This window comes from Melanaphis sacchari, unplaced genomic scaffold, assembly GCF_002803265.2.
Source record: "Melanaphis sacchari strain LSU unplaced genomic scaffold, SCAv2.0 Contig12_pilon_pilon, whole genome shotgun sequence".
NCBI classification, from domain to species: Eukaryota; Metazoa; Arthropoda; class Insecta; order Hemiptera; family Aphididae; genus Melanaphis; species Melanaphis sacchari.
The window spans coordinates 241,597-267,608 of NW_020270527.1; the positions used below are offsets into that span (position 1 = coordinate 241,597).

Consider the following 26,012-nt stretch of genomic DNA (forward strand, 5'->3'; position numbering starts at 1 on the left):
TCTTAATGTTAGGATGATTAGGTTAATAGATGAAATCATTTTAACCAGCATAATAATTAGTAGTATTTGTTTAAACAAATTAAATTTATAAAATCATAAATTGGATACAGACAGCAATTTTTTAATTCGTTTGAATTTTAAAAAATAGAAATTATTTAGCCTCCTTTATCTTTAATTTATTTATCACAGAGATGTGTAGAATCAAGATTAAGAAATTTATTATATATTCGTTGTGGAATGAAATATATATGTTTATATTACTACAATAGTTATGTATATTTACGAGTACTTTCTTAGAATAAAAAATCAAATAAATAATTTAACAAAATCAGTCTTTAAATATTTTTTGCTAAGATTTTAATGTATTTAATAATATAGTAAAGTTATCTTCAAAACATGTTCAATGTTCATATTAACATCTTGTTGGTAGTTATTGTGTTTGTAAATAAGAATCATAATGTCTCGTCGATAGAAAGTTATATTTATTAACTTTACCTACATTTATTCAGAGTTTGTTACGATAAAAATTTACAAAGACATGTTTCTATGCACAACTATTTTAATGAAAAATATATTATATTCTATTGTATATATATTATGTTAATAATTATAAACTTCGTTTTAATAAATATGAAAAATTATAAAAACTAGCTATGTATAAACATTGATATTTCCTTTAATTATTTAAAAATTGTTTTTTCCTTTAAAACAAATCAAGCATTAATATTGAATATAAAAATTAATATTATTTTATGTAAGTATTTATTGTCATCGTCGCAGTTGAATATTAATTTGATGACACCGGTACGATGTTCATTTAATCTATATTACGCTTTATACCGAAATACTTCAAATACTATTTTATCTTTGTTAAGTTGTGGAATTAACTTATAGTTATTATATTTCTAGTTTATTCGTATGTAAATTTATTATACACGATTAAATTTTTTTTCAAATATTTTTTCGATTTAAAAAATATGTTTTTTTTTCGGTATTTTGAATAATATTTTGCATGTTTTATATTTTTTCATGTATATTTTACAACTTTTTTGTATATATTTTTCCAATCCTTAACTATAATCTATTAAATAATAACCTTTATGTTTAAAAAATTGAATAACACCATTAAAAAGTGAGTCTTTTCATGTTAAAGTGTTAAACAATGATATTTATGAGAGCTACAGAAACATATAATATATTATGAATGATTGAATGATTTTATTATTTTGTAAATTTAATTGCATTTTTATTTAAAGATTTTCAATTAATTTAATTGTATAATACGTATTAATATGTGTTCAATAAAGACAGAATTAATTTTTAGAAAATTCTGTCTCTTTTCTCTGATTATAGTCTTTAATGGAAAGCAAATAATCGATACAACTAACAAAACCGTTATTAATTTATGATTCCACTTTATTTACTCGGAATAGGAAACGCGAGTTATCCGTATTTACAACATGTACGTTTTTAATGAACGATGGTATTTATACTGATATATTTATCTTAGGAACTCGCTTAAACGAAGCAAACTTGAATAAACAGAGTATAATTTTTTAGAATATGTTGTGGGGTTATTTGGAGTGTCTTGCTAATAATTATTTATTACAATGTTCAATTAATTCAAGTGAAATATAAATATTGACACTTTGAAGTTAAAACTGTATACTAAGCTATATTTTCTTATATTATGCTATAGCATTCATGTTAAATATGCATAGTTAAATGCATAATTTACGCATGTGAAATGTTCAGAATGTAACTTAATTTCTTATCAATATGTTTTTTCTTTATCTCGTCGTTAAATCTACCCTTATGTTGATTATGGTTCTACTATAGGTATAATAAAAAAAAACTATTTATTTTGCCTTATTTAGTACTACAAGTACATTCTAAATTTTTATATCTTCTAATATTTTTAATTACGAATTTAAAATAAATATTTCATATTTTAATATTATTTAATATTTATTTATTATGCTTTTAACGAATTTAATTTGTTTAATGTGTTTAATTTGTCTTAATTTATTTCGTTTAATTTAATTCATAAATTCGATGATGAAGTACTCTATATATTTTAATAGTATTAAAATATTTTAACTAGAAAATTTCAAATTAAAATTAGAAATAATGTATTGTAATTTTTAATGCATTGCTATTAATTATTACTATTATTATTATTTTCATTCTTATTATTACATTGTACATTAACAAAACATCATTGTGATTTTAAAGTAAAGTTTAACTTTTTAGAAAGAATCTATTAAATTAGTTTAATTGACAATAATATATTATAACACATCTTATTAATAAATATTTTTATTTACTTTGATGTTTAAAACAATCAAATTATAAAGCTCTTTAAAGTTTAATCAGTTCATGTTTTTCGAATTTACCGAAGGTAAACAAATTTAATTTGCATATAAACATTACTCATAATGACTATTTTATCACGTATAATGAATTGTCGTTTTAAAATATCTATTATGATATCCTTTTACTAAAATATTCGAATTGAACAAAATTCTTGATTATACAAGAGTGTATCTAAATTTGAAATATTTAAATTTTACGTTAATCTAGTTTTTTTTTTTAAATTGCATTTTTTATAGAAAATTATAATTTAAGTAATAGTAGAATGATTTAAAATCCTATAAAATTAATATTTTTTGTATAACAAAGAAATAATAAAAAAAACAGTTTGATTATAAGTCGTTATGTTACATATGATATTCAATGCTGTCAAAATTTGAGCTTCAATCAATTTTTGTTCAATATCAGTTTAAAGACTAAACAAGAAATTTGTATTTCTAATTTGTAAATTTTTATATCTTGAGTATTTATAAACAATAATTTTTATGAATTTTTGACAGTAAAATAATTAAGATATTTTCGTGATTTTCGATGAATTTCATAATAATAAAATATTTGACAAAAACTGGTGGTTTGACTTAGACTTAGTCACGTAGGTACTTATCCATTCCCCTAATTTTATTTTTATTTATAACTTTCCAGAGTATCAACTATAACTCTATTGAATACCAGATCTCACCTTCAAATTTGAAGATTGAAGATTTTTACTACTCTAAAAAATGATAACAGGCATAAAAGGATGTTATTATTGAATCAATGCTTCGTTCAGAATCCAAAATAAATATTTTAAATTATATTAATCATTAGATTGAATTGAAAATAAAACTTTAGTCTTGTAATAGCGCATGTATATATTTAGTCCTTTTTATAATATTAGTACAATTTTTTGTCTCCAGGAGATCTAAATTATTATTATTATTATTATTTAAAGAATACACGCTAAACAGCATTTAATATCGTATGGGTGTAGATTAAGCTTATGGGTATACTAATCTTATAATATGGATTTCATGCTTGAATGTACATTCATTTTCCCCGGACTTTAAATGAATCGAGGTTCTTTTGATTATAAACCATTATTGTTAGGGTTTATTATAACTCTAGTTACTTGTGTTTATATTTTTAATGTCTGTGGTTGTAATTTGTAAGGCTTAGTATTAGAAGGAATTGACCTATGTTGGTTACGATATTTTAATTCTTAAGTGACTCATATGACGCGTGGAAATGTAAAATATTAAGATTTTATGTTTTTATTTTTTTACTTGATAATAAATCAATTCGCTCTTTAATACTAAAGCTTACAGCACAAAATCGGAATCGATAAACGGAAATCTGCAACGTTGTACATTTGTAACACGGGAGCAACACACGTGACATATTTTTAAACTGTTATGCATACTATAATACCATTGAGCGTAGTACAGAGATAATCGGATCGCTGCAAAAACCAGTCGACGTGTAAAAGCGGATTTGATGATGGACAACGTCCGTCCAACCCGATTGTCTTCGCGCGAGCGTCCTTTGCGCGCACGGCCAACGAAAAGCGCCTATAAGAGTATTATTATTATTATTATTGTTATATTGGTAACGGTTATGTATATAATAACAACGTCGTCCGTCGCTCGAACGCTATAACCATCAAACCCCGCGACCATCCCCCATGCCCGCCGCTCACGTACAATCGAACCAGCTCTTGCGACGCAGTGGCGGAGATGCGGCGCCACCGTTGTAAACGGTCGGTCGGTGGCGATTTCCGAACGACGCGGCGGCAAGGCGAGGCGGTCGTGTACAGTCTTCGGCGACGACTGCGATGTGTGACGCGTATAACGTAGTCGTTTACGTACGTGAAAGCGTTTAACGCGGGGGCAGTGGCGACGACCGAAAGGAGAATAATAATAATAATAATAATAATAATATATTAATATTACGGAGTGGAAAAAGAAAGATAGAGTAAAAAAAAAAATAAATAAATAAATAAAAACGATACTCCGACCGAAGAGAAGAGGTCTTTTTGGATTTATTACACACGTTAAGACGTCGGCGGTCGTCCCGTCTATTGGAGACGACGCGCGACTCTACGACGGTCGGCCGGCAAGCAGTGGCGGCAGTGGCTGCAGGTCGCGCGCGCGCGTATATGTGTCTGCAGTGTGTGCATTATGAACGTCGGGCGCCGCTGTTGTGTGTGCCGCCGACGTATGGCGTGTTTATACAGCGTGCGGCGCCTGTCCGCTGTCTCTCTGTTCCCCGGTCGTCGTAACGTCGTCGACGTCGTCTCGGTTAGGTTTGTGCATATGTGTACACAAGCGTCTATCCTTCCTCCCGCCTCACACCGCGCACCGTATACCGCTGCCGCCGTGTACTCCCCGTCGTCGTCAACCCTCCCGTCACGTCCCTCGCCAACACTCACCCCCGTCGCCGCACCAACAGTCTCGTCGCTACTTTATAATATTTTAACCTTCGTGATCCCGTTTACGCGATACGGCACGACGACGGCACCCGTCCAACGTCCGGGTAATAATAATATACATTATTATAATATTATATATTATTATTATTATTATTATTATTGTTGTTGTTGAACGTTGTTATTATAGTATTTATTATGGGTTGACACCGCAAACGTCTCGTCCATCAGTCCCGGGGCATTTTCGCGGAAGTGGTGGGTGGTGGGTACGAGTGATGTGCACTTAGGCTGCACCGGCGGTGTCCTTACTCGTCGTGCACGCCTTTTTCTGACAATTCCGTAGCACGACTTGCTCGAAGCACTGTTTTTTTTTCTAATCGTTTCCGCGTGTTTCGTCCAATGTATTTTCCGCGAATAAATATTGACGCGTGATAATATTGTTTAAAGGCAATTGGGTAAAAAGACTATTCACCGTATTCCAGAATATAAAAATCTATACGTTCCATTCGTGGGTATTAATAGTACAACGTAATTTATGATGATAATAATAATAATAACAGTTTAAGTGAAGTGGGTAGGTGGTAGTATTAGTTAGGTTACGTGGATATAGGATATTATTATCGTATATTAAATCTTTCGATGTTTGAAAAATGAAATATTTACATTCTACTCACGTATTGTTGACAAATAAGTAGAATATGTAGTGTATAGGTAATACATTTATTTAAAATGTAATTTCATTTAATCAAACTGTCAGTTAACGTTTCAATTTAATTCAATGAATGCGTGGATATTATATTCGATCGGTTATACACTTCAACAATTATTAATAACATTTTAATACTATTGCATTTGATTTTTGTTTAATTAATGTTTTGTATGCATATAAAGTTGATAATTATTTTTTGTGCTATATAATATTAAATAATGTAATTCAAGTATTTTAATATGATTGGGTAACGTAATGTATTATCGAATACCAACTAACCAAGGGTAAATATTGAATCAATAAAACAAAATTAATATAGGTGTAATCAAAATATTTTTAATTTATTGCGCTATTGTATGTATGATGATTTTTAATTTCGATAACACCTAGAAATGTAATTTACATCTGAAACTCTGATGGTAAATAATTAATTTTATATTGATTAACGACAATAAATTATGCACATAAAATAAATATAATAAAATGTATTTAAACCAAAACATTTTTTTACAAATTCTTTAAAATATTAAGTACTTTACTTAGTCGGATGTAAAATAAAGTTTCAAATAAAGTATATAGGAGTCAATTTCTTTCAAAACTTTCAGACAAGTCACAGTATTATAAGTTAAGTTATAATTATAAATTATTTCAACAATTGTGTATAAAAAACTAAAACTTTTGTCTGTAAAATGTTTTTACTTTTGGGATTGTAAAAAGTAATTTGAACTTTTGTAGACTAACAAAAAAGTTTGAAAATTTGTAATTATCTAAAGTATAGTTAAGAGTACCGAAACGAATCAATGCAAATAATATATTTATAGTTCATACTTAACTTTGATATTCATATTTCGAATTTCTTTGAGTAAATATACAGTTAAAAATATTGGTAATTCTTAAATAAAAATAAATAATAATAAAATTAATATAGTTTAAATAATAAATCAAATCAAAGTATTAAATTTTATTTTTCAACATAGAAGCTGTCAAAATGTTATCAGTTTATCATTTATTGCTGCAATACTTAAATTAATGTTAATATAATATAACGTAATTTAAGTAAATAACAATTTTACGTGGCTTAACTACTTTAATTAAGCTAACGTTATTAGTTTTATTAAGAATATATTAATAGAACGATATGTATTTTGTATCATATATTTTACTGTATAATTATTTCATAATTAAAAGTGTAGTAATGAATAACATTTTATTTCAGTTGCTGTTTTTAATTGTTAAATAAATCTTAAAATGTTAGAACTTACTTCAGCAGTTTCTAATTAAAATCCAATTAAAAAAAAAGATTTTATGCACACATCTTCAAGATTTGAATTTTACTTTTTAGATCAATAAAAGAACTAAGCATACGATATGTATTTATATATTTACATATTTTTGTTTATCTAAAACATATAAATCCTAGTCCTATTAATGATTAATGGTTTTTGAAGAATATGTATATATATATACGTTCTTTTTCTTATTAAATGATGCATCAGTATATCAGTCTTCATCTATCTAATGAAAATAATTTATTTTATTAAATTTAGTAATCCTGAATAATACGCTTTTCAGTATTTTTATTCATTATTCAAATTATCCGAAACATGTAAAAAAAAGAAGAAACTAGTATAAGTGATAATGTATAAGGAAAGAGATAAAATAAAAATACTGTCTGCGTCTGTTAATCATCTGACTATGTGTGTGTGACGAACGTGATGCGCGTTCCAATACATTACAATGTGTATATGTATACCTACAACAATTATAAGGTCGTCGTCATATAATATAATATATATATATGTATATAGATATATATATTATTCTCCTGGAGGAAGTTCGACACGTTTTTATCAGTGGCACAGAGATTTCTCTACGTAATAGGTCGATAAAAAAAATATATATATATGTGTGTGTGTGTGTTCAAAAACTCCATGGGAAAAATTGAACATTAATTATTCCACATTTATGATATTGTGTATGCCAGCTGCCAGTTCTAGTCTTTACCTGTCATCCTTTTTGTTTGTACCACATAAATATTATATATATATATATTGTTGCTGCGTTTCTTCGCCATCGCCATCGCCACTGTCATACGTCTCCCCATGCCACTTGTTCACAGCTGTTTTATACTATACGTTTGTAAAGCGTATACTGCACATTGAAAGCCATGAGATATACTGTATTATATATATATACATTATTATTTACATGTGATACGATAAATCTATTGCTCAAGCATTCAATGACCTTGCTAATAAACTTGATATAAGTAATATACTGTATATATTCCTCTGTAAGGATTTCAATAGTCGTATTGACTTTTCGAACGCCCTAATATTCTATATTATTTTCAACTCATTCACATTGAACATTAACGGAAAACTTACTTTTAAATGGAATGTTCTGTTTTTGTCATTTTCTGCAGTCTGTTCTCTCTCTCTCTCTATATATATATATATAAATTATATTATACACATGTCACTCGTATTTATCAAAGTTCAAAATTTTCAATTCATCATATATCGTAAAGATATTTTGAAACGAAATTGGTTACAGCCTATTGTTACATAGTCGCATCTCTCGAACATTTAACATTGGTTCATTAAAACTGATTCAATTATTTTTTGAAAGTAAAAAATAAATCGTTATTATTTGAACATTAAAATTCAATATCTCGCTAATCCTTCATGTAACGGTGAAGCGTATGATGTATAATTTATAACCACTGCAGACGTGCATTTTGTTTTGGCTGGGTAGGATATGACGTAGTATGTATATTCAATACTAATTTTCCTTTTGTATAAAGCGAGTGATAAATATTTTTATAAGTATAATTATTATATTTAAGATTTTATGCTATAACTGAAATAATACATACAATAATATCAAAAATGCAGATATAAAATATATAAATAAACAAATAACCATTATGATAAGTTTAACCGAGGAACACGTTGATAAGCGAATAATTTATGACTGGTGTAAATGGATTTACTAAACATATTATACGATTTAATTTATTATGCATAGTTAAAATCCTAACAGCTTTAGACTATTAAAAAAAGTACATAAAAAATCAAAATCGTTGTCGATGGTGTTGTTTTACAATAATTTTCTTTTTTAATGTTTGATAATTTAAGTAAATTTAGTTTTTTTGAGGGCACTAATACACTTGTACTAAATTTCGTTATTGTTTTTCTTGTATCGAAGCATTAAGTGTTACTATTAATCGTCATACTAATAAATGCAAGATTTATCGTGTATATAATTATTTTAAATGTGAATATAACATTTTAACGCGAAAAAAGTTCGAAATTACATAACTGGTAAATATTATCATCAACGTGTTTATCATAATGGTTATACAGTGACAGTATTCTATATTGCAATGCTGCATTTTAAAATGGACCAGCATTTAACGGGGTACCCCTTAGTCATCATTTCACTCTTTCAAACTTCAAATACCTATAAATTATAATTATTTAATTATGTAGTTGTTTAAAATTAAATTTAAATATGTATTTTTTCATTCAAAAAAATAAACTTAAAAAATAATAATAATAAAACTGTAAAAACATAATTTGTGTAAAAAATATTGTTTTACAATAAAATCAAATTATTTTCAAAATAATGTGTTTATACATACCCGTACATATTAAAATATATAATATAGTATATTGTATAAATATATATATATCGATTAGTTTTAGAAAAACCATCATAATTTAGTAGAACCATAAACAACCTAATTTTTAGAGCTGTTTAGTTTGTATGTGGCCAGTTGTAGCTATATTGCATCTCTGTACTCAACACATAGTTCGATATTGAGATATTTAATAAATTAATGATATTGTACATGTGTATACTAATAGTTTAATACTATAGTAGTCACATTTCACATAATTATTTCATTGTAACTAGTATAACATTATATAAATTTGAAAATATGAGAAACTTAGTGTAGTTATTAATTAAACAAGTTATTACAACTTATTAACGTATATTGGCATTTGGCTAGTACAATTTAATATTATTTAGGTTCGAATAATATAAATTTATAGTAAAAAATATTTTTTTAAAGTGTATAATTTTGTTTATTCTAAACTCGATTATTGATATTTATCAAAATGTAATTAAATTACATTTTATGATAGGTCAATCTTTCAATGTAAATACTACATTTTATTATCTCTAAATGATAGTTAATTTAAAATACTATTTTATTCAAAAATAGCTTTACCTAATTAGTTACATTTAATAGAATTGGTAAATAAGATAATATATATTTATTTTTTTTTTTTATATTGTATTTAATGAAATTATATTATAATTGAAAATTATATAACTTAACTTAGTTATAATATTTTTTACGATTTATAAATTGTATTTTATACTGGTCGTAACTATTGTTAGAACTAACTGAGAGGATAAATCCAATTAATTATGTTTCAATCGTTATTAGTACGTTTGATCATATATAATTTAATTACATTACTATCCGTCTCGATAAAGTTGATTATGAAGTGCATCAATGTATATTATGCGCTTCTTGATTTTAATTTTGAAAGGGTATTATAATAGTTATTTAAAATTGATTATACTATAGGTAGGTACTACACCTATTATATAAATATACATAACATAATATAATATACTGTTGTACTTAATGGAGAATAAAAATACAAGTGTTTAATAGTGTGTTATATTAAGTACCACAATTAAATTAATCCCATGTAATTTAATGTTACTTAATATCAGTACTTATATTATATACTATAGGTTCATAATATATCATCAATGAAACTAAATTAATTTCTTTTTACCATAAAAATAACATTTTATTGAACAACTCCATTATTGAGAAGTATACAAATGTATATTACCTAATGTTTATGAATTTGTTATATTCTAATAACTGCAGTTTTGATTTTTTTTTTTATTAGCATTACAATCGGCTTAAAATCCTACGATATTTTTTTTACTATTTCTGAATAGTTTATTATGATTAGAAGGTAATTAACTATGATGAAACGTGATTCTTGATATTTTATCAATATCGTTTAACGTTTTCTATGTTTTGTCTTAAATTTATCAAAGCATTTCATGCTATACAATATAATAGTTAGTATACGGGTTATTTCAAAATTATAGTAGGGATTATAAACAATTGTTTCTCCTGGTCAAAGTTGTTTGAATCCTTGATGATTTAAAAATAATATGTCAAATATAATATTATTGTGTAAAACTACTAAAACTTAATGTGTATGATTATTAAATTGTTGTAATAAGTTTTAAGATAATAATATTATAATATGACTTGTACGAGCGTATATAAAGAAAATATTTTTCAAAACATCAATCTGAAAGTGCTTTATTGTAAGATACCTACTGTGGCTTTTGAGTAATATTGATGCACATATTTTATAACAGTTATTTACAAGTTCAAACTTCAGTTCGTTCGAATTTTGTTGGTCGTGTGTTAAATTTGCAAATGCATTGTATAAAAATATATGTGCGTGGGTATGTATCTTTAGAAAGACGGCGATTTCTCATGGCTTATCTAATTATGTAAATTCGATTCATTTCGAGTATACAATACGCTCAACGGGGTATAATCGTTTACGTCTCAGATATGAAGTGCGTAACACTTATGAATACACACACGCGCGCGCACACACATAGAGTATATGTGCATATAATATTATATGGGGTCGCGAAGGAGATGAATATACGTATATTTACGTACATATAAAATGTGCATATAGGTATTTCGGGGTATATTAACGTTAGCGAACATAACTCGTCCCGGCCTCCGATTTCGCACGCACAGTTGCGTCGGTATACGAGTACATTATAATATATAATAACATTGTGCTGGAAGGGTGGAAAAAATCATATTTTTCTAGCGCGGCCGTCGTGCATCGATCTTCAACTATATATATACACGGTGACCGATGGTTCATCAATAATGGATATCGACCAATAATGGTAAATGGGGTAATCGCCAGGTGTGGGCGAGTAAAATCCGTTCGAGTGCAGCGCGGGGTCGTCGGGGTCGTCGGGGTTGAGGGTTGAAATTCTGTTTTTGGAGGCCAATATTGTACGGACACGTAGCGCGGCGACGGCCACGATGAGCAACCGGCGCGCAGCGGCGACGTCGTAGTCGTCGTCGTCGTCGTCGTCGTCGTCGACGACGCCGCCGTAACAGTGGTGGTGTCGGTGGCTGCGGTGGTAGTGGTAGTGGTAGGTAGTAGTAGTGGTAGTATAAAAATCAATACACCGCCGACATGGATTGCCGCCTCCGCGTCCAAGGGTACGGTAGAGGTGCGGGACACCGCCGCAACCCCCTTCGCCACATCGGCCATCCCACTCCACTACGTCATCCTCTTCCTCATCATCAACCCCGTCTCGTTTCTCGGCAGCTTGTACTCTTTATACGTGGCTTTACCCATTTACGCGTTCATAACACACGTACACGCATATACGTAGTGTGCACAGTATTTTCATCATCATCAACATCCAACATCCTTAGCTTCTACTTCTGCGCGATTTACCCCCTCGGCCGGTATAACAACGATATGCTCTTTTCTGCCGGTATAATGTTATAATTATAATTCCAGTAATTTATATCTCGTGTGCGTGGGTGTGTGTAAATGATATACACACACCCGCGCGCACACACACACACACACACACAGATATATATATATATAAACTACCGTACTTAAAAATATTATGCATAGTGTATTATAATAGGTAACCGTTGTCGAGTGTCGCGTTATTATTATAATGTGGCACGCGAAAAAAAAATTCTCTCAACTACGTGATGACGGCGAGGGCCGGGGGTGGTCTAATCATTTATGAAATATTATTATTATTACTGCACGTCGCGGCAAAATAGAATGCGTAAAATGCGTGAAAAAATTAAAATAATAATAAAAAAAAACTATATTGTTTGGCTTTCCACTATAGTGCAGTGGAAGTGCGTGTACGTGTATTATAAATGTATATTATGCGCAAAATTAAACGTCTCGTTCGATGCGCGTTTTCCCTCGATTTGCGTATAATATAATGTGTGTGTGTGTGTGAAAGAGTGCGCGCGCGCGTATTATAAATGTGTGAATACAGTCTTTCTCACTTCGCCCTCACACGAGCCCCCCCCCTTCCTCCTACACCCGTCACACGCGTGATCAACGCTACTGGCATGCGACTACGACAGTTCACCGTGATATCGAAAATAGTATTCTCGCCTACAATATGTGATTTCGAATTTATGACGTCGGATAACTCGCGGCTGGTACGCTGCATACTACACGACCAATGGGTGTAATATAGGTATATATTATAGTTTATGATCGGGCTTTATAAATTTATATCAAAAGCATCTGCCGTAACGTAACATTATTACAAACGCTAACCGCGCTCGTCGTGTACCTTTACGCAACGTAATACTTGTGGATAAGCGACATCTAAATTAAATTATATTCGTGTAATCGTGTGCACACACGAGTGGGTAGGTTTAGTAGCAGTAAGTAATACGTAACTACAATAAGTATATTATAATAGCATCACCATTATTATGTATATAGGTACATATCGTATATAGTTGTGGATTACTCATTCATAATATACTATATATTCTATATATATATTCTATGGTTTAAACCTTAAATTGAGCCTTGAACTGTATAACAGTACATGTCTTCTCATCGAAACGTCCATTTATCCGTGATGAGGTTTTGTTTGAGCTTTCATTTGCATTTTTAATCTTCTCGCATAATCGATCTATAAATGTATGATAAAGTGACAATGGGATTGGAAAACAGTTTCGTTTAAACATGACGATATTAAAGCCCAATTACAATATAGACTAGGCGATTGTACATCAAATATAAAATAGCCATTAATCCGTATCATCCATGTAAATTGCATTAGAACTGTAAACGGAATTTTAATATTTCTGTTGTTTCGTGAAACATAATGTACATATTTATATTATAACTGTTAATACATTTTTAATTCGTATTTCTAAAATGTAATAGTCTAATTCATTATGCATAATGATATGATAGAGTGACAAATAATAAAAAATAAATACTATCAATACTTAATTAATGAATGTATTTTATTTAATAACATGCTTATAACTTATAATAGTATCTATGTAATCGGAAGTATACATGCTTATAAAGTGTATAATAATTATTATTCAAAACACGATTATATTGATAGATAAATTGATAGATTCTTCTAATTTAATTTATATTTTAATAACTAACCTGAATTAATTAAATTAACATTGTCATATATTATTGTAAAAAGGTGAGCATATATCTGCCTAATGAACATTATAATTTATAACAAAAGATCAATTAAATAATATAAGATACATAGGTACAATTAAAAAACTAAATCTTAATAAAATATTACATATGAAATAATTTATAAGTCTACCCATTTCAACTTTCTGGTAATTTATATACATAAAATTTTAAAATCATCAATTTTTCTATATTTTCACTATATAAAGTTCATCTACCTATGGTTTTAAAAATGTACTTATTACGAAATTTTTAATAAAGTATACAATTCAATGTTTTTTTTTATAATTTTTTAAATTAAATTTAGTTATCGTAATACATTTCTATTGTTTTTATTTAATTATATTATTTTATATCTTTATTTATTTTACCAGTCATTCATGATTTCGTAATTAAATTAAAATGATTTTAAAAATGTATATTAATATCAAATTAAAATCTGGTGTTAATTATAAATGATAATTAATAAAATTAATTTTATCTATAATTTTTATTTCTTATAATTAACAACTATAGTCATGAATATTTTAAAATAATGAAAGTCTTCAAAATTATAAAAGACAATATTAAAATATTAAAATTGACTATGCGTGCAAATCCCTTTATATTTTACATTAACTGACATGTAAAAATTTCTTTTAGAAATAAATTGCTTTCATCTAAATAAAAAATGAGGGCTGATGAAAAGATAAAATGTTTATTTTAACTCTTATAGAAACTATAATTAAACATTTGATAAAACATGAGAATCTTTATGAAACTTATTGTCAATATTATTAAAAATATTTATTCTTACAAATATTTTAAAAATGAATCTGTAAAAAATAATTGTAATTGATTGTTTACAGGAAAACTCAAAGCCTGCAAATGATATCGGCAAGTTTGTAGAAAAAAAGAGATGGATTCATGATCCGAATAGTAAGTGTCAATCTTAATTAATTAGTTTCTTTTCTTGAAAGTTGGATGTTTCATTTACTTTCTACTTTTAAAATATTTAAGTCTTGCATATAACATTATACTTATACAATATAAGTTATTCGAACATTTTCGAATTTGCATATTAATGGTATTGTGACAGGGGAAGTATTACGTTTGTTTCAAAAATATAATCTCCTAAGTATAATAAAAGATTTTTACGACTGTAGACGAAACGAGGTATTTATGTCTTCTCCGCGATGGAATTAAAACTGGTAGACCGTTTCATAAGATTGAAATCGTTATAGCCTTGTAGTTCTTCATGACTTAAAAGTCTTCTCAGGTGTCGAATTTGTGTGTGTATGTCTTATAGGGTGTGGTGTATTATTAGTACGCACAGTATAGGTACTTCATACTTTTTTGAAACATTATTATTTATATAAAAATGGGTGCGGTTCTAATATGTCTTCCGTGTTTGACAGGTTAAGAAGCTAAGTGTAGATAGGTACTGAAAATGCTTATACTTTAGTTATGAAGTATCGACTAAATTCGTATTTGTATTTTAAGAAAACACGGGCTACACAAGCGTTGTAGATAATACCACTGAAATATAAAAATACATATACAATGCTTCCTTTCATTTAATTTTGAAATGTAAATTCTTTTATTATTTTATGAAGTTGATTTTCATAAGAATGCATCAAAGTTCGTTTATTTTTTTCCAGTATAATTTTTACTTTTGTGAAATATAACACTCTAGTTAAATCAAAAGTTTATACTTTTGGCTTCTTTATTTTTAAATCCCTATAATTTTTTACTTAGATATTATTTAGCAATAATATTACTTTATATTACCTAAAGTTACTATTATTATTATTTATATATTACTCATTAGTATTTAATAATACTTCTATAGTTATTAACTGTAACTCAAATATTTATTTTTTGCGGTTAACTTATTATTTTACGATGGCGTTGGCTTCACATTTAATAAACTATATTATATTTATAATATACTTAATTATATTTTCTCTTAGGTATGATAATCGATGATGATATTTCATACATAATAATTTTGATTTCTCATCATTGTATATTGCCTTCTTATTTTATTACATATTAGTTATAAATTATAGTGATGAATCACTGTATTTCTAATAGTAAATTTAGATTTATTCAATTGACACGTTACTATTAAAGTTTTAGTGAATTTATTTTCTACTTTAAACTGATATGGGATTATATTGGATTGGCTCGAACCCAGAAAAATTTCAATTGAGAAACTCGTTAAAAGAGAGAAATAATAATATAATGTAATGGTTGTGAGGAAAGTGCTTTTTGATATATACTAGATACGTAAAAATTCACGATTTTTTTATTTTCTTTGATAATAACGGTAGAAATTGCCAGTCTGCTTTTGAAAATATTGGCTTACAAAATAATGTATACAGCATTTTTCTGAACGTGTAAAACTTTTATTATTAAGTTTCTATCAGAAGTATAAATATTATTTTTAAGCCACTAATATATTTAACTAATCAAAGTTGAATTTTAAATTTAGGTGACCTTTGCACACCCTTACGCTGCAAAAAAAAAGAACTCTGTCTACTTGAAGATGCATATACAGCAGTATGTGTGAGTAAAAAAGAAATTCACAAGAATGGCGATGTGATCATAAGTAGAGAGAAATTTATGGCTGAAGAAGCAGCTCGAAAGAAAGCTCTTGAAGAGGCTTTAGCTGAAGACGAAGACGATGAAGATGATAGTGATGATATAGATGAAGATGAGGAAGATGACGATGATATATTTTATGATAGTGGCATTAGCAGTTCGTTGTCTACAAACAAGTAAATTAGTTTTTTTTGTACCATATTCATTAATTATATTAACAGAAATATGCTATTTTCATGTAACTAAATCCTAATAACATATTTTGATTTAGTATGAATATTTTTTTGAGCATACATAAACTACTAAATTTTTTAAATTAAATTCATCTGGTTTATTATCTAGACTAAACAGGTTAGGTTATAATAATTATTTTAATGTAAACTTTACCCAAAATAAAAACTTGAAAATTAGATGTGAAAATAAATATCAGAAAATATTAGAAATATTAATTTTAGTCGAAACCACGATTTTTATAAAAACGCCTATAATATTATTCGTTATTAATTATCATATTATGGTAAGTTAAGATAATTTTATCTATTCAGTATATTATTAGTCGTATACTATTACTATAAGTTATTATACTTAACGGCATAGTGACATTGATCTGCTTCTAGTACTTATTGTGATTGAATTAACTTAACATTCTCAATGTTAATTTATTTTAGTCTTTATTCAATCCATCCAAATATTTTTGTAATTTAAAAAGAAACTTTTAATTAAATAGTTAAAAAGAACCATATAATTAATTTTCTAAAAATAAAAAGAAACGAGATGATAGAGTTTGATAAATAATAATCATGAAATATCAGTTTGTATCAACAATATATCACTATTAATTTAAGTATCCTGAATACTGCAATGAAAATTATATAATTAATTGTATGTATTATTATTACATTTTAATAAGTGTCCTATGCCAGTCAAAAAATATGTAATTTTTATTCATGATATTATTTATAACGAAATAAGGCTGAGACTCATTTCAGCAATTATTAGAATATATCATACAATGAGAAGTATACTTTCATTGAAATTATTTCAAGAGAAACCAAAACGAATCTGTATATAGTCTACCTACGCCCTATTGTTGTGTATACACGCGAGATCTGATCAACAACGGAAAGCAATGAATAAAAATTCTTAATATTTGAAAGAAAAATCCTAAGAAAAGTATATGGTCCCTTACTAAACCCAGAATCATAAAGGCACGAAAGGAGAAAAAAATAAAGGGACCGAAAGAATTTTCAACAGGCCAATTATTATACTAAAATGTCTGAAAGCTAAAAGGTTAAGTTTGGCAGGCCATGTATGGTGGGTAAAGGACAAAATAATACATAAAGTCTTAATCAACAAACTCAATGGAAAAAGACCCTAAGACAGATCCTGGCAGTGTTGGTTTGATTGAGTAAGCAAAAATTTGAAAAACTTGAAAATTGCAAGAATTGAAGATGCCAATGATCGGGGAGTTTTTATGGAGAGAACTAGTGGGAGCGGCTGACTTGTGAGCGCCAAATAAAAAATAAATAAATAAATAAATAGATAAACATACTATTTATTTTTTTTTTTTGTACTTATTTACAATCTCCACATTTTTACCTTAAATTGTATTAATTATCATCGAAATAATAAAAAAATTAATGTTAGGGTAGGGTAACCAATTACTTGATAGTTGATACCGTTAAAATGTGAACAGTTTATTAAATAAAAAGTAATAATTTTTTTTTTTTTTTAGTAGCTTCCAATATTTAAATTAATACAGCCCAAAAAGTAATCATAATCATATTAATATTAAATGCAACATAATATGGAGAAAAATGTGGATCAAATGATCAATTGTAATAAAAAAATCTTCTTCTATAATTTTTAATAGCAATAATATTATGAAAAATGAAAATATAATTCAAACAATTTATTATATAAATTTATTAAGCAGTGCTTTTTTTTAAAAATAATTATTAAAAGTTATTCCTTACATATTTTTATATTTATTTATTTTTAAATTAAATCGTTGTACTTATGTGTAATTTAGAATAGTTATAAATTTTATTATTTTGTTGTTGATAAAAATTTATATTTTTTAAAGTAATTTTAGCGTAAAAAGTATAAATAGTAGTTAATTATCAATATTTTCAAAATAGTTAACCAATATCTAATATAATATAAGTTACATAATATTCAATTAAGACTACTCGAAAAATAAATTTAATTAAAATTTCTTAAAGGTTAAAACAAAGTATTTCTTAACTTTATCATTCATTTGGTACTACGCATATTTTATATATGCAAAAATAGTCATATATATTACGCATAGTTTAACAAGTAACCATATATAGTAACCTGTATATACCTACTATACAGCGTCTACCTTACAAAATATATTATAATTATATTTTGTGGGCTGAATATTTTATATTGGACTCATCCCACATTGAATAATTTTACAGCTTTCTCGTATAAAACTTATTTGACAGAAACTAGGAGTTTCTAACTCAATAAAATATTTATTTTATAAAATCATTATTGTAATTGTAAATAAGTTTGGGATAATATATTTGTTTCTGAAAATAATACATATCTTTTTAACATTTTTTTAAACTAATACCTACAAGTAAACAAATGTAAAACGACTGTTTTTAATTAAATCTAAAATTAATTCCTAACCTAACCTGCTCACTATGACTATAATTTGTAATAGTAATTAATAATTATAATTGGTAATATTTTACAAATAAATGTTTAAATATAACCTTGAGTAGATAACATCATCTCTACTTTTTATATTAATTTGACTATCGTCTATGTTAAACCATGTTCTTGTTGCACCACATTCATCGTAATTTATTTAAATAAGTTCATAAGCATATGCATTGTTATAAGTCTTATTAAACTGATGTATAGACTATACATCAGTTGAATACAGTATGGCAGTAATATACATAACACGTAGATGTTTAAATGATTCTTAGTTATAGCATGCCTATAGGCTATAGGTATAGTTTATTCAATTTTTAAACCTCGAATCTACGGGTTATGGCTATTTTGTATAATAGATGTGCGTTGAAAATTATTATTTCTTTATTTGGTACAAGGGAACCCATATAGGGGGGGGCAAGGGAGAACAATTCCCCCCCCCCCCCCCCCAGGAAAATGTTGAAAAATTGTTTATACTAGATCTATAGTGAGTAAAGATAGATTTGATGGATTATGCACGATAAGCGGAGATAGGGAAACAATTGATGATAAACGAATGAATACATAGAATAAGTAATAAATATATTTGGTGTTAAAAAAGAAATTTATGATTTTTATTTATAAATTAATATTTTATTAAATTTATGTTATTAATTAAATGAAAATGCAATAAAAACTTTTATGGTTAATTGGTTAAATAATTATTATTTCAAAATCTTCCAGTTTAATATATAAAATATTTTAGTATAATGTTAAATTGTAAACCCTTTCCTATCTCATAGACATAATTAAAATTTTGTCCTCCCCCTTGAGAATTTTTCTATGGACACCATTGATTAGGTATTAAGTTGTAAGTTTAATTATGAACTGAGAAACTCATTTATGACTAATTCGTGTTGAATTAAAAAAATAAAATATAAATGTCTATGGTACAATACTTGTAGAAAATAATGTTCTTATTTTCGTAAATGTATCCGCCATGAAAGTTTTATTCCCACCGCATACACGTTGGTTTTAAGGCCTTTGTAGGTTGTTTCACTTAAAACTTTGAATAGGGACTAAGTTTTAAAAGAGGAAAATAATTTTTAAATATTCTTTAGTAGAATAAATACTAGGTATACATTTTTATCATTTTAATAAAGGCTAATAAAAAGTAAAGAGCTCAAAAATATAAAGTATCAATATTTTTCTGTCTAAAGAAAAATGTATATATACATAATATTAGTGCAAAGCAATTAAGTATTTATATACTATATACATGTTATTATTTGAAAACATCAGAGTTATGTTATGATAACATGCAGTGAACAATAAAAATATAATGAAAAGTTTCATTTTATGAGGGTAAAAATATTATATATTTCCGAATCACGTATAACTAAAAGGTTAACGTGTAGAACAGGTATTTTTGTAATCATGTATAGAATTACTCTTTTACTGTATAGCCTATACAAAGCCATGATAAAACCACCAGTTTGATCATATGTAGGGTCCGGATTTTTGCACAAAAATTATTGTTAAGTATGCAAAAAAATTCAAAATATGCAAAAAAAAATAAAAAATATATTAAGTGAAAAAATAGAATTTAAATATCAGTATTTAAAATGTGCATACAACATAAAAATGTATATTAATTATTGAATGAGTACCAAGATGATTAACAAAATGTGCTTTTAAATTATCAAATTGAAAACTTTTACGATTGTCAGGTAATATCGTCTTGTACTTTGAAAATCTTCTTTCCACATCTGCTGAAACAATGGGTTATTTGAAACAAAAAATATCTTCCGGTGACATCACTGCAAGGTCTTCATCATCCTTACTTATTTCTCTGCTTATAATTCTAGAAATACCATAGTATTATGCTGGCTTAACCTTATGTCCTAGAAATCAGATTATGTATGTAATATATTTACCTATATCTATAAGATAACGCTCCTATTGTTATTCGACGTTATAAGTCTGTCGCCGGGATTCCCTATAGTAAAATATTTTGTTTTATTCGATTGAATTTTATTTATCAGAAATATCAGCATGTACAAATATATCAAACTTTGAGTAAAATTCAAAATATTTTATTCGGTGTTTATGAGTTATGCACATTTTATGTAATTGTTCAGAAATATGGAAAAAAATTTAATAGCAGAATACGTATTACAAAAATGTCAAGATATTTAATCAGAATTATAATAAGTCAAATTTAGAAGAATATGCATTTGCATAAAAATTCGTGCCTTAGTCATATGGCATGTACATTTGAAAGTTTTTTAAACCATCTAACATTTTCCCAATCCAAGTTTTCAAAAACAGCTCTTTGTGTTACTACTGGTACCCCTCGATCTTAACTAACATAAAATTATTTAAGTTCTAAACGTTTTCAACGAATGAATACTCGGGAAATAAATTATCAGATTTTGAACATTTTATAATTGCAATATAAACATTTTAAGTTTAGATACTTATTAAATAATACAATTTAAAAAGTAAATGCTTAAATTCAGAGTAATTAATTAATAGTATACAGTATACACTAAATAGAAAAAAAAAATTATTTTTAATTATGTTTATAAGCCGTATTTATTGCCAATAACTGTTAAGCTAAATTGCAAAAATTGGAAGATAAAGTTTCATAACATAATAATCTTTAAAAATTTATTGAGTATAAATTATAAAATTATATTTCAATATTTTATCAATTACTATCATAGAGAACTTATTTTAATTCGATTTTTTAGAAATATGCTGAAAGCCCAAATTTTTTTGTAATAATATCGATATTGATTTTGGATGACATTTGGAAACATTTTTAAATTTAAATTATTATTTAATCATTATTAATTAAATTTAAACTTCTAGTAGATGCAACCCATGTCCTGTAATGAAGCCTACATTCCTGTGTGGTTCCGATAATCGCACATATAGTTCACTATGTCGCCTAGATTATCATAATTGTCTTCATACTACAAACATAAAAGTAAACTGCAAAGGATTTTGTCCATGCAAAGGTATGAATTAAAAAATTAGTACTTATAAAATTCATAATATGTACTTTTATTATTATTATTTGAAATTTTATCATTTAACAGAACAAGAAGATGTTGAACGTAAAAAGCAAAAACAAGCTGAACGCATGACAAATTTTATGAACAAATATAAAGCTACACTGGAAAATGAGAAATTGAAACAGAGTACTGTTGCACCAGTATCCAAATATGAAGAAAAGTACATTTTTGCACCAGAAGATTTCAAGTATGAAAACAAACATTATAAATATATCAAGTATATAAAAAACAACAATCAAATAACCAAGGTTTGTAAATTAATAATTATTGTTCACAAATGTGTTCTAGTATTATATTAAATTTATTGATTTTACTTATAGAACTCTAATTTCGAACCAATAAAAGACAAACGTCATGAGAAAATGGATAATGAAGTTATTGCAACAAATCAAATATCTCATCCTTCTTGGAATAAAGACTGCCCTCCTTCTGCATTGCAATCTATGGGTAACCGATTATTGGATTGGTTTTCAGTGATTATGGCTGATGCTAAACGCAGACGTACAAAGAATAAGGGAAAAGGTAATTAAATTAATTTTAATTTTATTAAGTACTTTGTATTATACTTTGAAATGTTTTGTAGCGGTAAAATTTATTAATGGATGTAAGTGGGAAGTTCGTTGGATGTACCAACATCTGGATTTAGATTCAGATGGAAAATTGTCATTACAAGAACTCTACGACTTAGAACATGATAAAAATGAAATGTGCATTAAACCTTTCTTAGATACCTGTGATACTGATGGGTATGGATATTTTATAAATATATATTCTAAAAAATTAATTTCATTCTATGTATTTATCTTTTAGTGACATTTTTGTGAATCCTTATGAATGGTGTCGATGTTTTGACAAAACTGATCGCCCGTGCACAGCTATTAAACGAAGGATATCACCAAATGCTCTAGGTATTAACAATTTTAAATACCAATTGATATAAATTCTAAAACACTAGCATTAATACTTAAATAAATTTAATTTAATGCTTTTTTTCTGTTGGTTTGACATTTATATTTGAAAAATCAATTAATAAGATTTTATATTTCTTATTCATATGAATGTATATTTTTAGGTGTTTATGTCCCAGCTTGCGACGCAGAAGGATACTATGAACACACTCAATGTCATTCTTCCGTAGGCATGTGTTGGTGTGTAGACAAACATGGTGTAGAAGTGCCTAACTCGCGTGTTCGAGGAAAACCAAATTGCTGTAAGTGCACTATTATAGTTTATTAACCTATCTAGACAATTAAATTTAATGAATGTACTGAACATAAATTAAATTTATGTTGCAGCAGCCTTATGGTACGGAAAAGAAGATAACCAAAAAGATAAATCAGTGGACAATGGTATATTAGACAGTGATACGGATATGGATGATGAAGATGGAGACTCAGAGGTAGAAGGCAGCGCAGATCAGTCTTTAGAATTTTAAAAAAAACATTTCTACAATCAACTACTCTGGTAAATTCAAATATATTATATTTATTTTATACACATATTTTTACCACATTTTAACATAAACCAACCATAAAATGAAAACCAGATACTCTTAATGAGTGAAAAAAAGAATTTTATTAATAAAATAAAATTGGATTATAATATTATTGTTACTTTACTTTCCAATTTGAAAATCTTTGTAAATTTGAACTTATATAATACCCATATCTTTTTATTTTATAAAAAAATAAGCATAAACAGTACATACTTGCTAATACTAAAAAATACGTACATCCAATATAGGTTGGTATAATAAATTTCTTCGCATAATGAACACATACATACACACACACGAACATACCTTTTACCTACACTTGTTAAATACATCTCCATGAGTACATCTATTTGCAAACTTATAAACTATAGATATTATTTATTATTTTTACAATAATTTCCTATTACCTATAAAATATTGTATTTTCTCAAAATTATAGAAAAAAAATTATGTATTTTACCAACAACCAGCTATTAGGCTACTTTTAAAACCAGTTAGGGGTAAATTCATACTTTTCTCACCCTAATGATACCACCACTTAGTACACTGTACAGCAGAGGTTTCCAAACTTTTTATAGCATGACCTATTTTAGAAATTATTTGAATTTTAGCAACCCACAATAATATTGAATCAATGATCATTTGTCTAAAAAAATGTATTATTTAAAAATATAACGCAATCCACTAAAAATATGATCGCAGCTCAAAGTTTTGGAATCTTTATACAGTGTACAGTATGATACATTATGACAGAAGTTCCCAAACTGTGCGCCGTAGCGCCCTGGTGGGTCGCAGTGTGTTATCAGGGGAGCTGCGGCTGTGCCTCGCTATATTTATGTGAAGCTGGGTTTTTGGCGGCTGCTGAAATAAAAAGCAAATATCGATCAAAAATCAATGTGGAAAAGGAAATGAGAGTAGTAATATCAAGTTTGATCCCAAGATTTGAAAAACTATGTAGTGATGTCCAGGCTTATCTATCTCACTAATTCAATTGTTTTCTAAAAATAAACTAAGTTAAAATTAAATATTTAATATATAATTATATAAAATAAATATGAAAATATTATCTATTGAAAATTAAACATGTTTGTTATTTTATATATTTTATTTAAAAAAACGTTGTAAATTTTACTAAGGGCGCCACAAGCAAACTTCAGTTCTAAAAGAGCGCTATAAGTAGGAAAAGTTTGGGAACCTCTGCATTATAATATTAAATATACCAACAATAAAATGTGATATTTTTGATAATTTAATATGTTAATTAAATTTTTTTTTTTTCAACATATTTATTTTAATTTGTACAATCTGTAACAGAAATATTTACAATAAGCACAATGGAGGGTTACAATAGGTCATGGTTGGCATGGTTGAAGGAGCTATTCAATAATAGCACTTCGTGGGAGTTAAAATTTAAATAATTAAAACTATAGAATTTGAGGATATAAATATAAATATAACTAGTTATACCAGATAGTTTTAAAGAAAAAGTAATTATGATAAATTTAATAACAATCAACAATTATTAATTATTACTCTATTAAAGCATAACATTTGATTTAGCTTAAAACAAATATATTTTAGAACATTGGTTTTATAAGGTTAAACTTTTACAAAAATAAAAAACAAATAAATTAAATTACTTGGTTTTTGTCATTAATTAATTTTAACCCCTTGTTGATGATAATAGTATAAATGTTGCATAATTAGAGTCATACATACCTAAACCTTTTATTTTTTTTTATAAATGTTTTGAGCTTAACATGTAAATGCTGTTAAATATAAATTATAAATTAATGCATATTCTTCTTAACTTTTTAACCACAATAAATGCCAACAAATCCTTATTATGTATTTTTAACCACTATATGTATACTACCGTGTACATTTTAATAAAACTAATACATATTCTCATCCATTAAAATATTAAATAATAATTTTATTGCAGTAATATAATACTCCATTGATAAAATGAAAAAAAAATCTATAATTTATTATGACATAATGTTTTATGTTTCAGAACAACTACTGAACTAAATATTTTCCAACAAGTAAAGAGCGAACAAAGTTTGTCAAGTTCATAATTATCATAACCCTCAACTACAATGCAGTTTTTAGATTCAATGCTTTTTTTTTTTTTAACAATTTTTATTATAATTATAAATTAGATATTATGCTGTGTATGTGTTCCAAAATTAACAAAAACATTTTTTTCTCAATAGGATTAACAATGTTTATACTCCAAAGTATTTTGCATATTATATGTATTAATTATTATTATTAACTAACTACTCTAGTAAATGTACGGTTGTGTGTACTCCCATTTTATTTAATGAATGTATTAAAATTAAAAATTATTAGATAGATAACA

At 26.9% G+C, this 26,012-nt stretch overlaps 1 protein-coding gene across 3 annotated transcripts in view; it reads left to right on the top strand.

Moving 5' to 3' along the window:
- The window catches only part of LOC112591147 (proteoglycan Cow), a 36,559-nt gene extending 10,760 nt beyond the window's left edge, over positions 1-25,799 (top strand). Inside the window, exons 2-11 of one of the 3 annotated variants that reach the window (XM_025334858.1) lie at positions 14,656-14,725; positions 16,284-16,569; positions 21,944-22,092; positions 22,174-22,397; positions 22,470-22,671; positions 22,733-22,895; positions 22,960-23,057; positions 23,222-23,359; positions 23,448-23,613; positions 25,662-25,799. In XM_025334858.1, coding sequence (XP_025190643.1) covers positions 14,656-14,725; positions 16,284-16,569; positions 21,944-22,092; positions 22,174-22,397; positions 22,470-22,671; positions 22,733-22,895; positions 22,960-23,057; positions 23,222-23,359; positions 23,448-23,584 — 1,467 coding nt within the window. In that variant the 3' untranslated portion in view covers positions 23,585-23,613; positions 25,662-25,799. Of the gene's footprint in view, positions 1-14,655; positions 14,726-16,283; positions 16,570-21,943; positions 22,093-22,173; positions 22,398-22,469; positions 22,672-22,732; positions 22,896-22,959; positions 23,058-23,221; positions 23,360-23,444; positions 23,614-25,661 lie in introns of all 3 variants that reach the window. The other 2 variants (XM_025334857.1, XM_025334855.1) reach the window with 2 other exon arrangements.
- Positions 25,800-26,012: the final 213 nt, after the last annotated feature.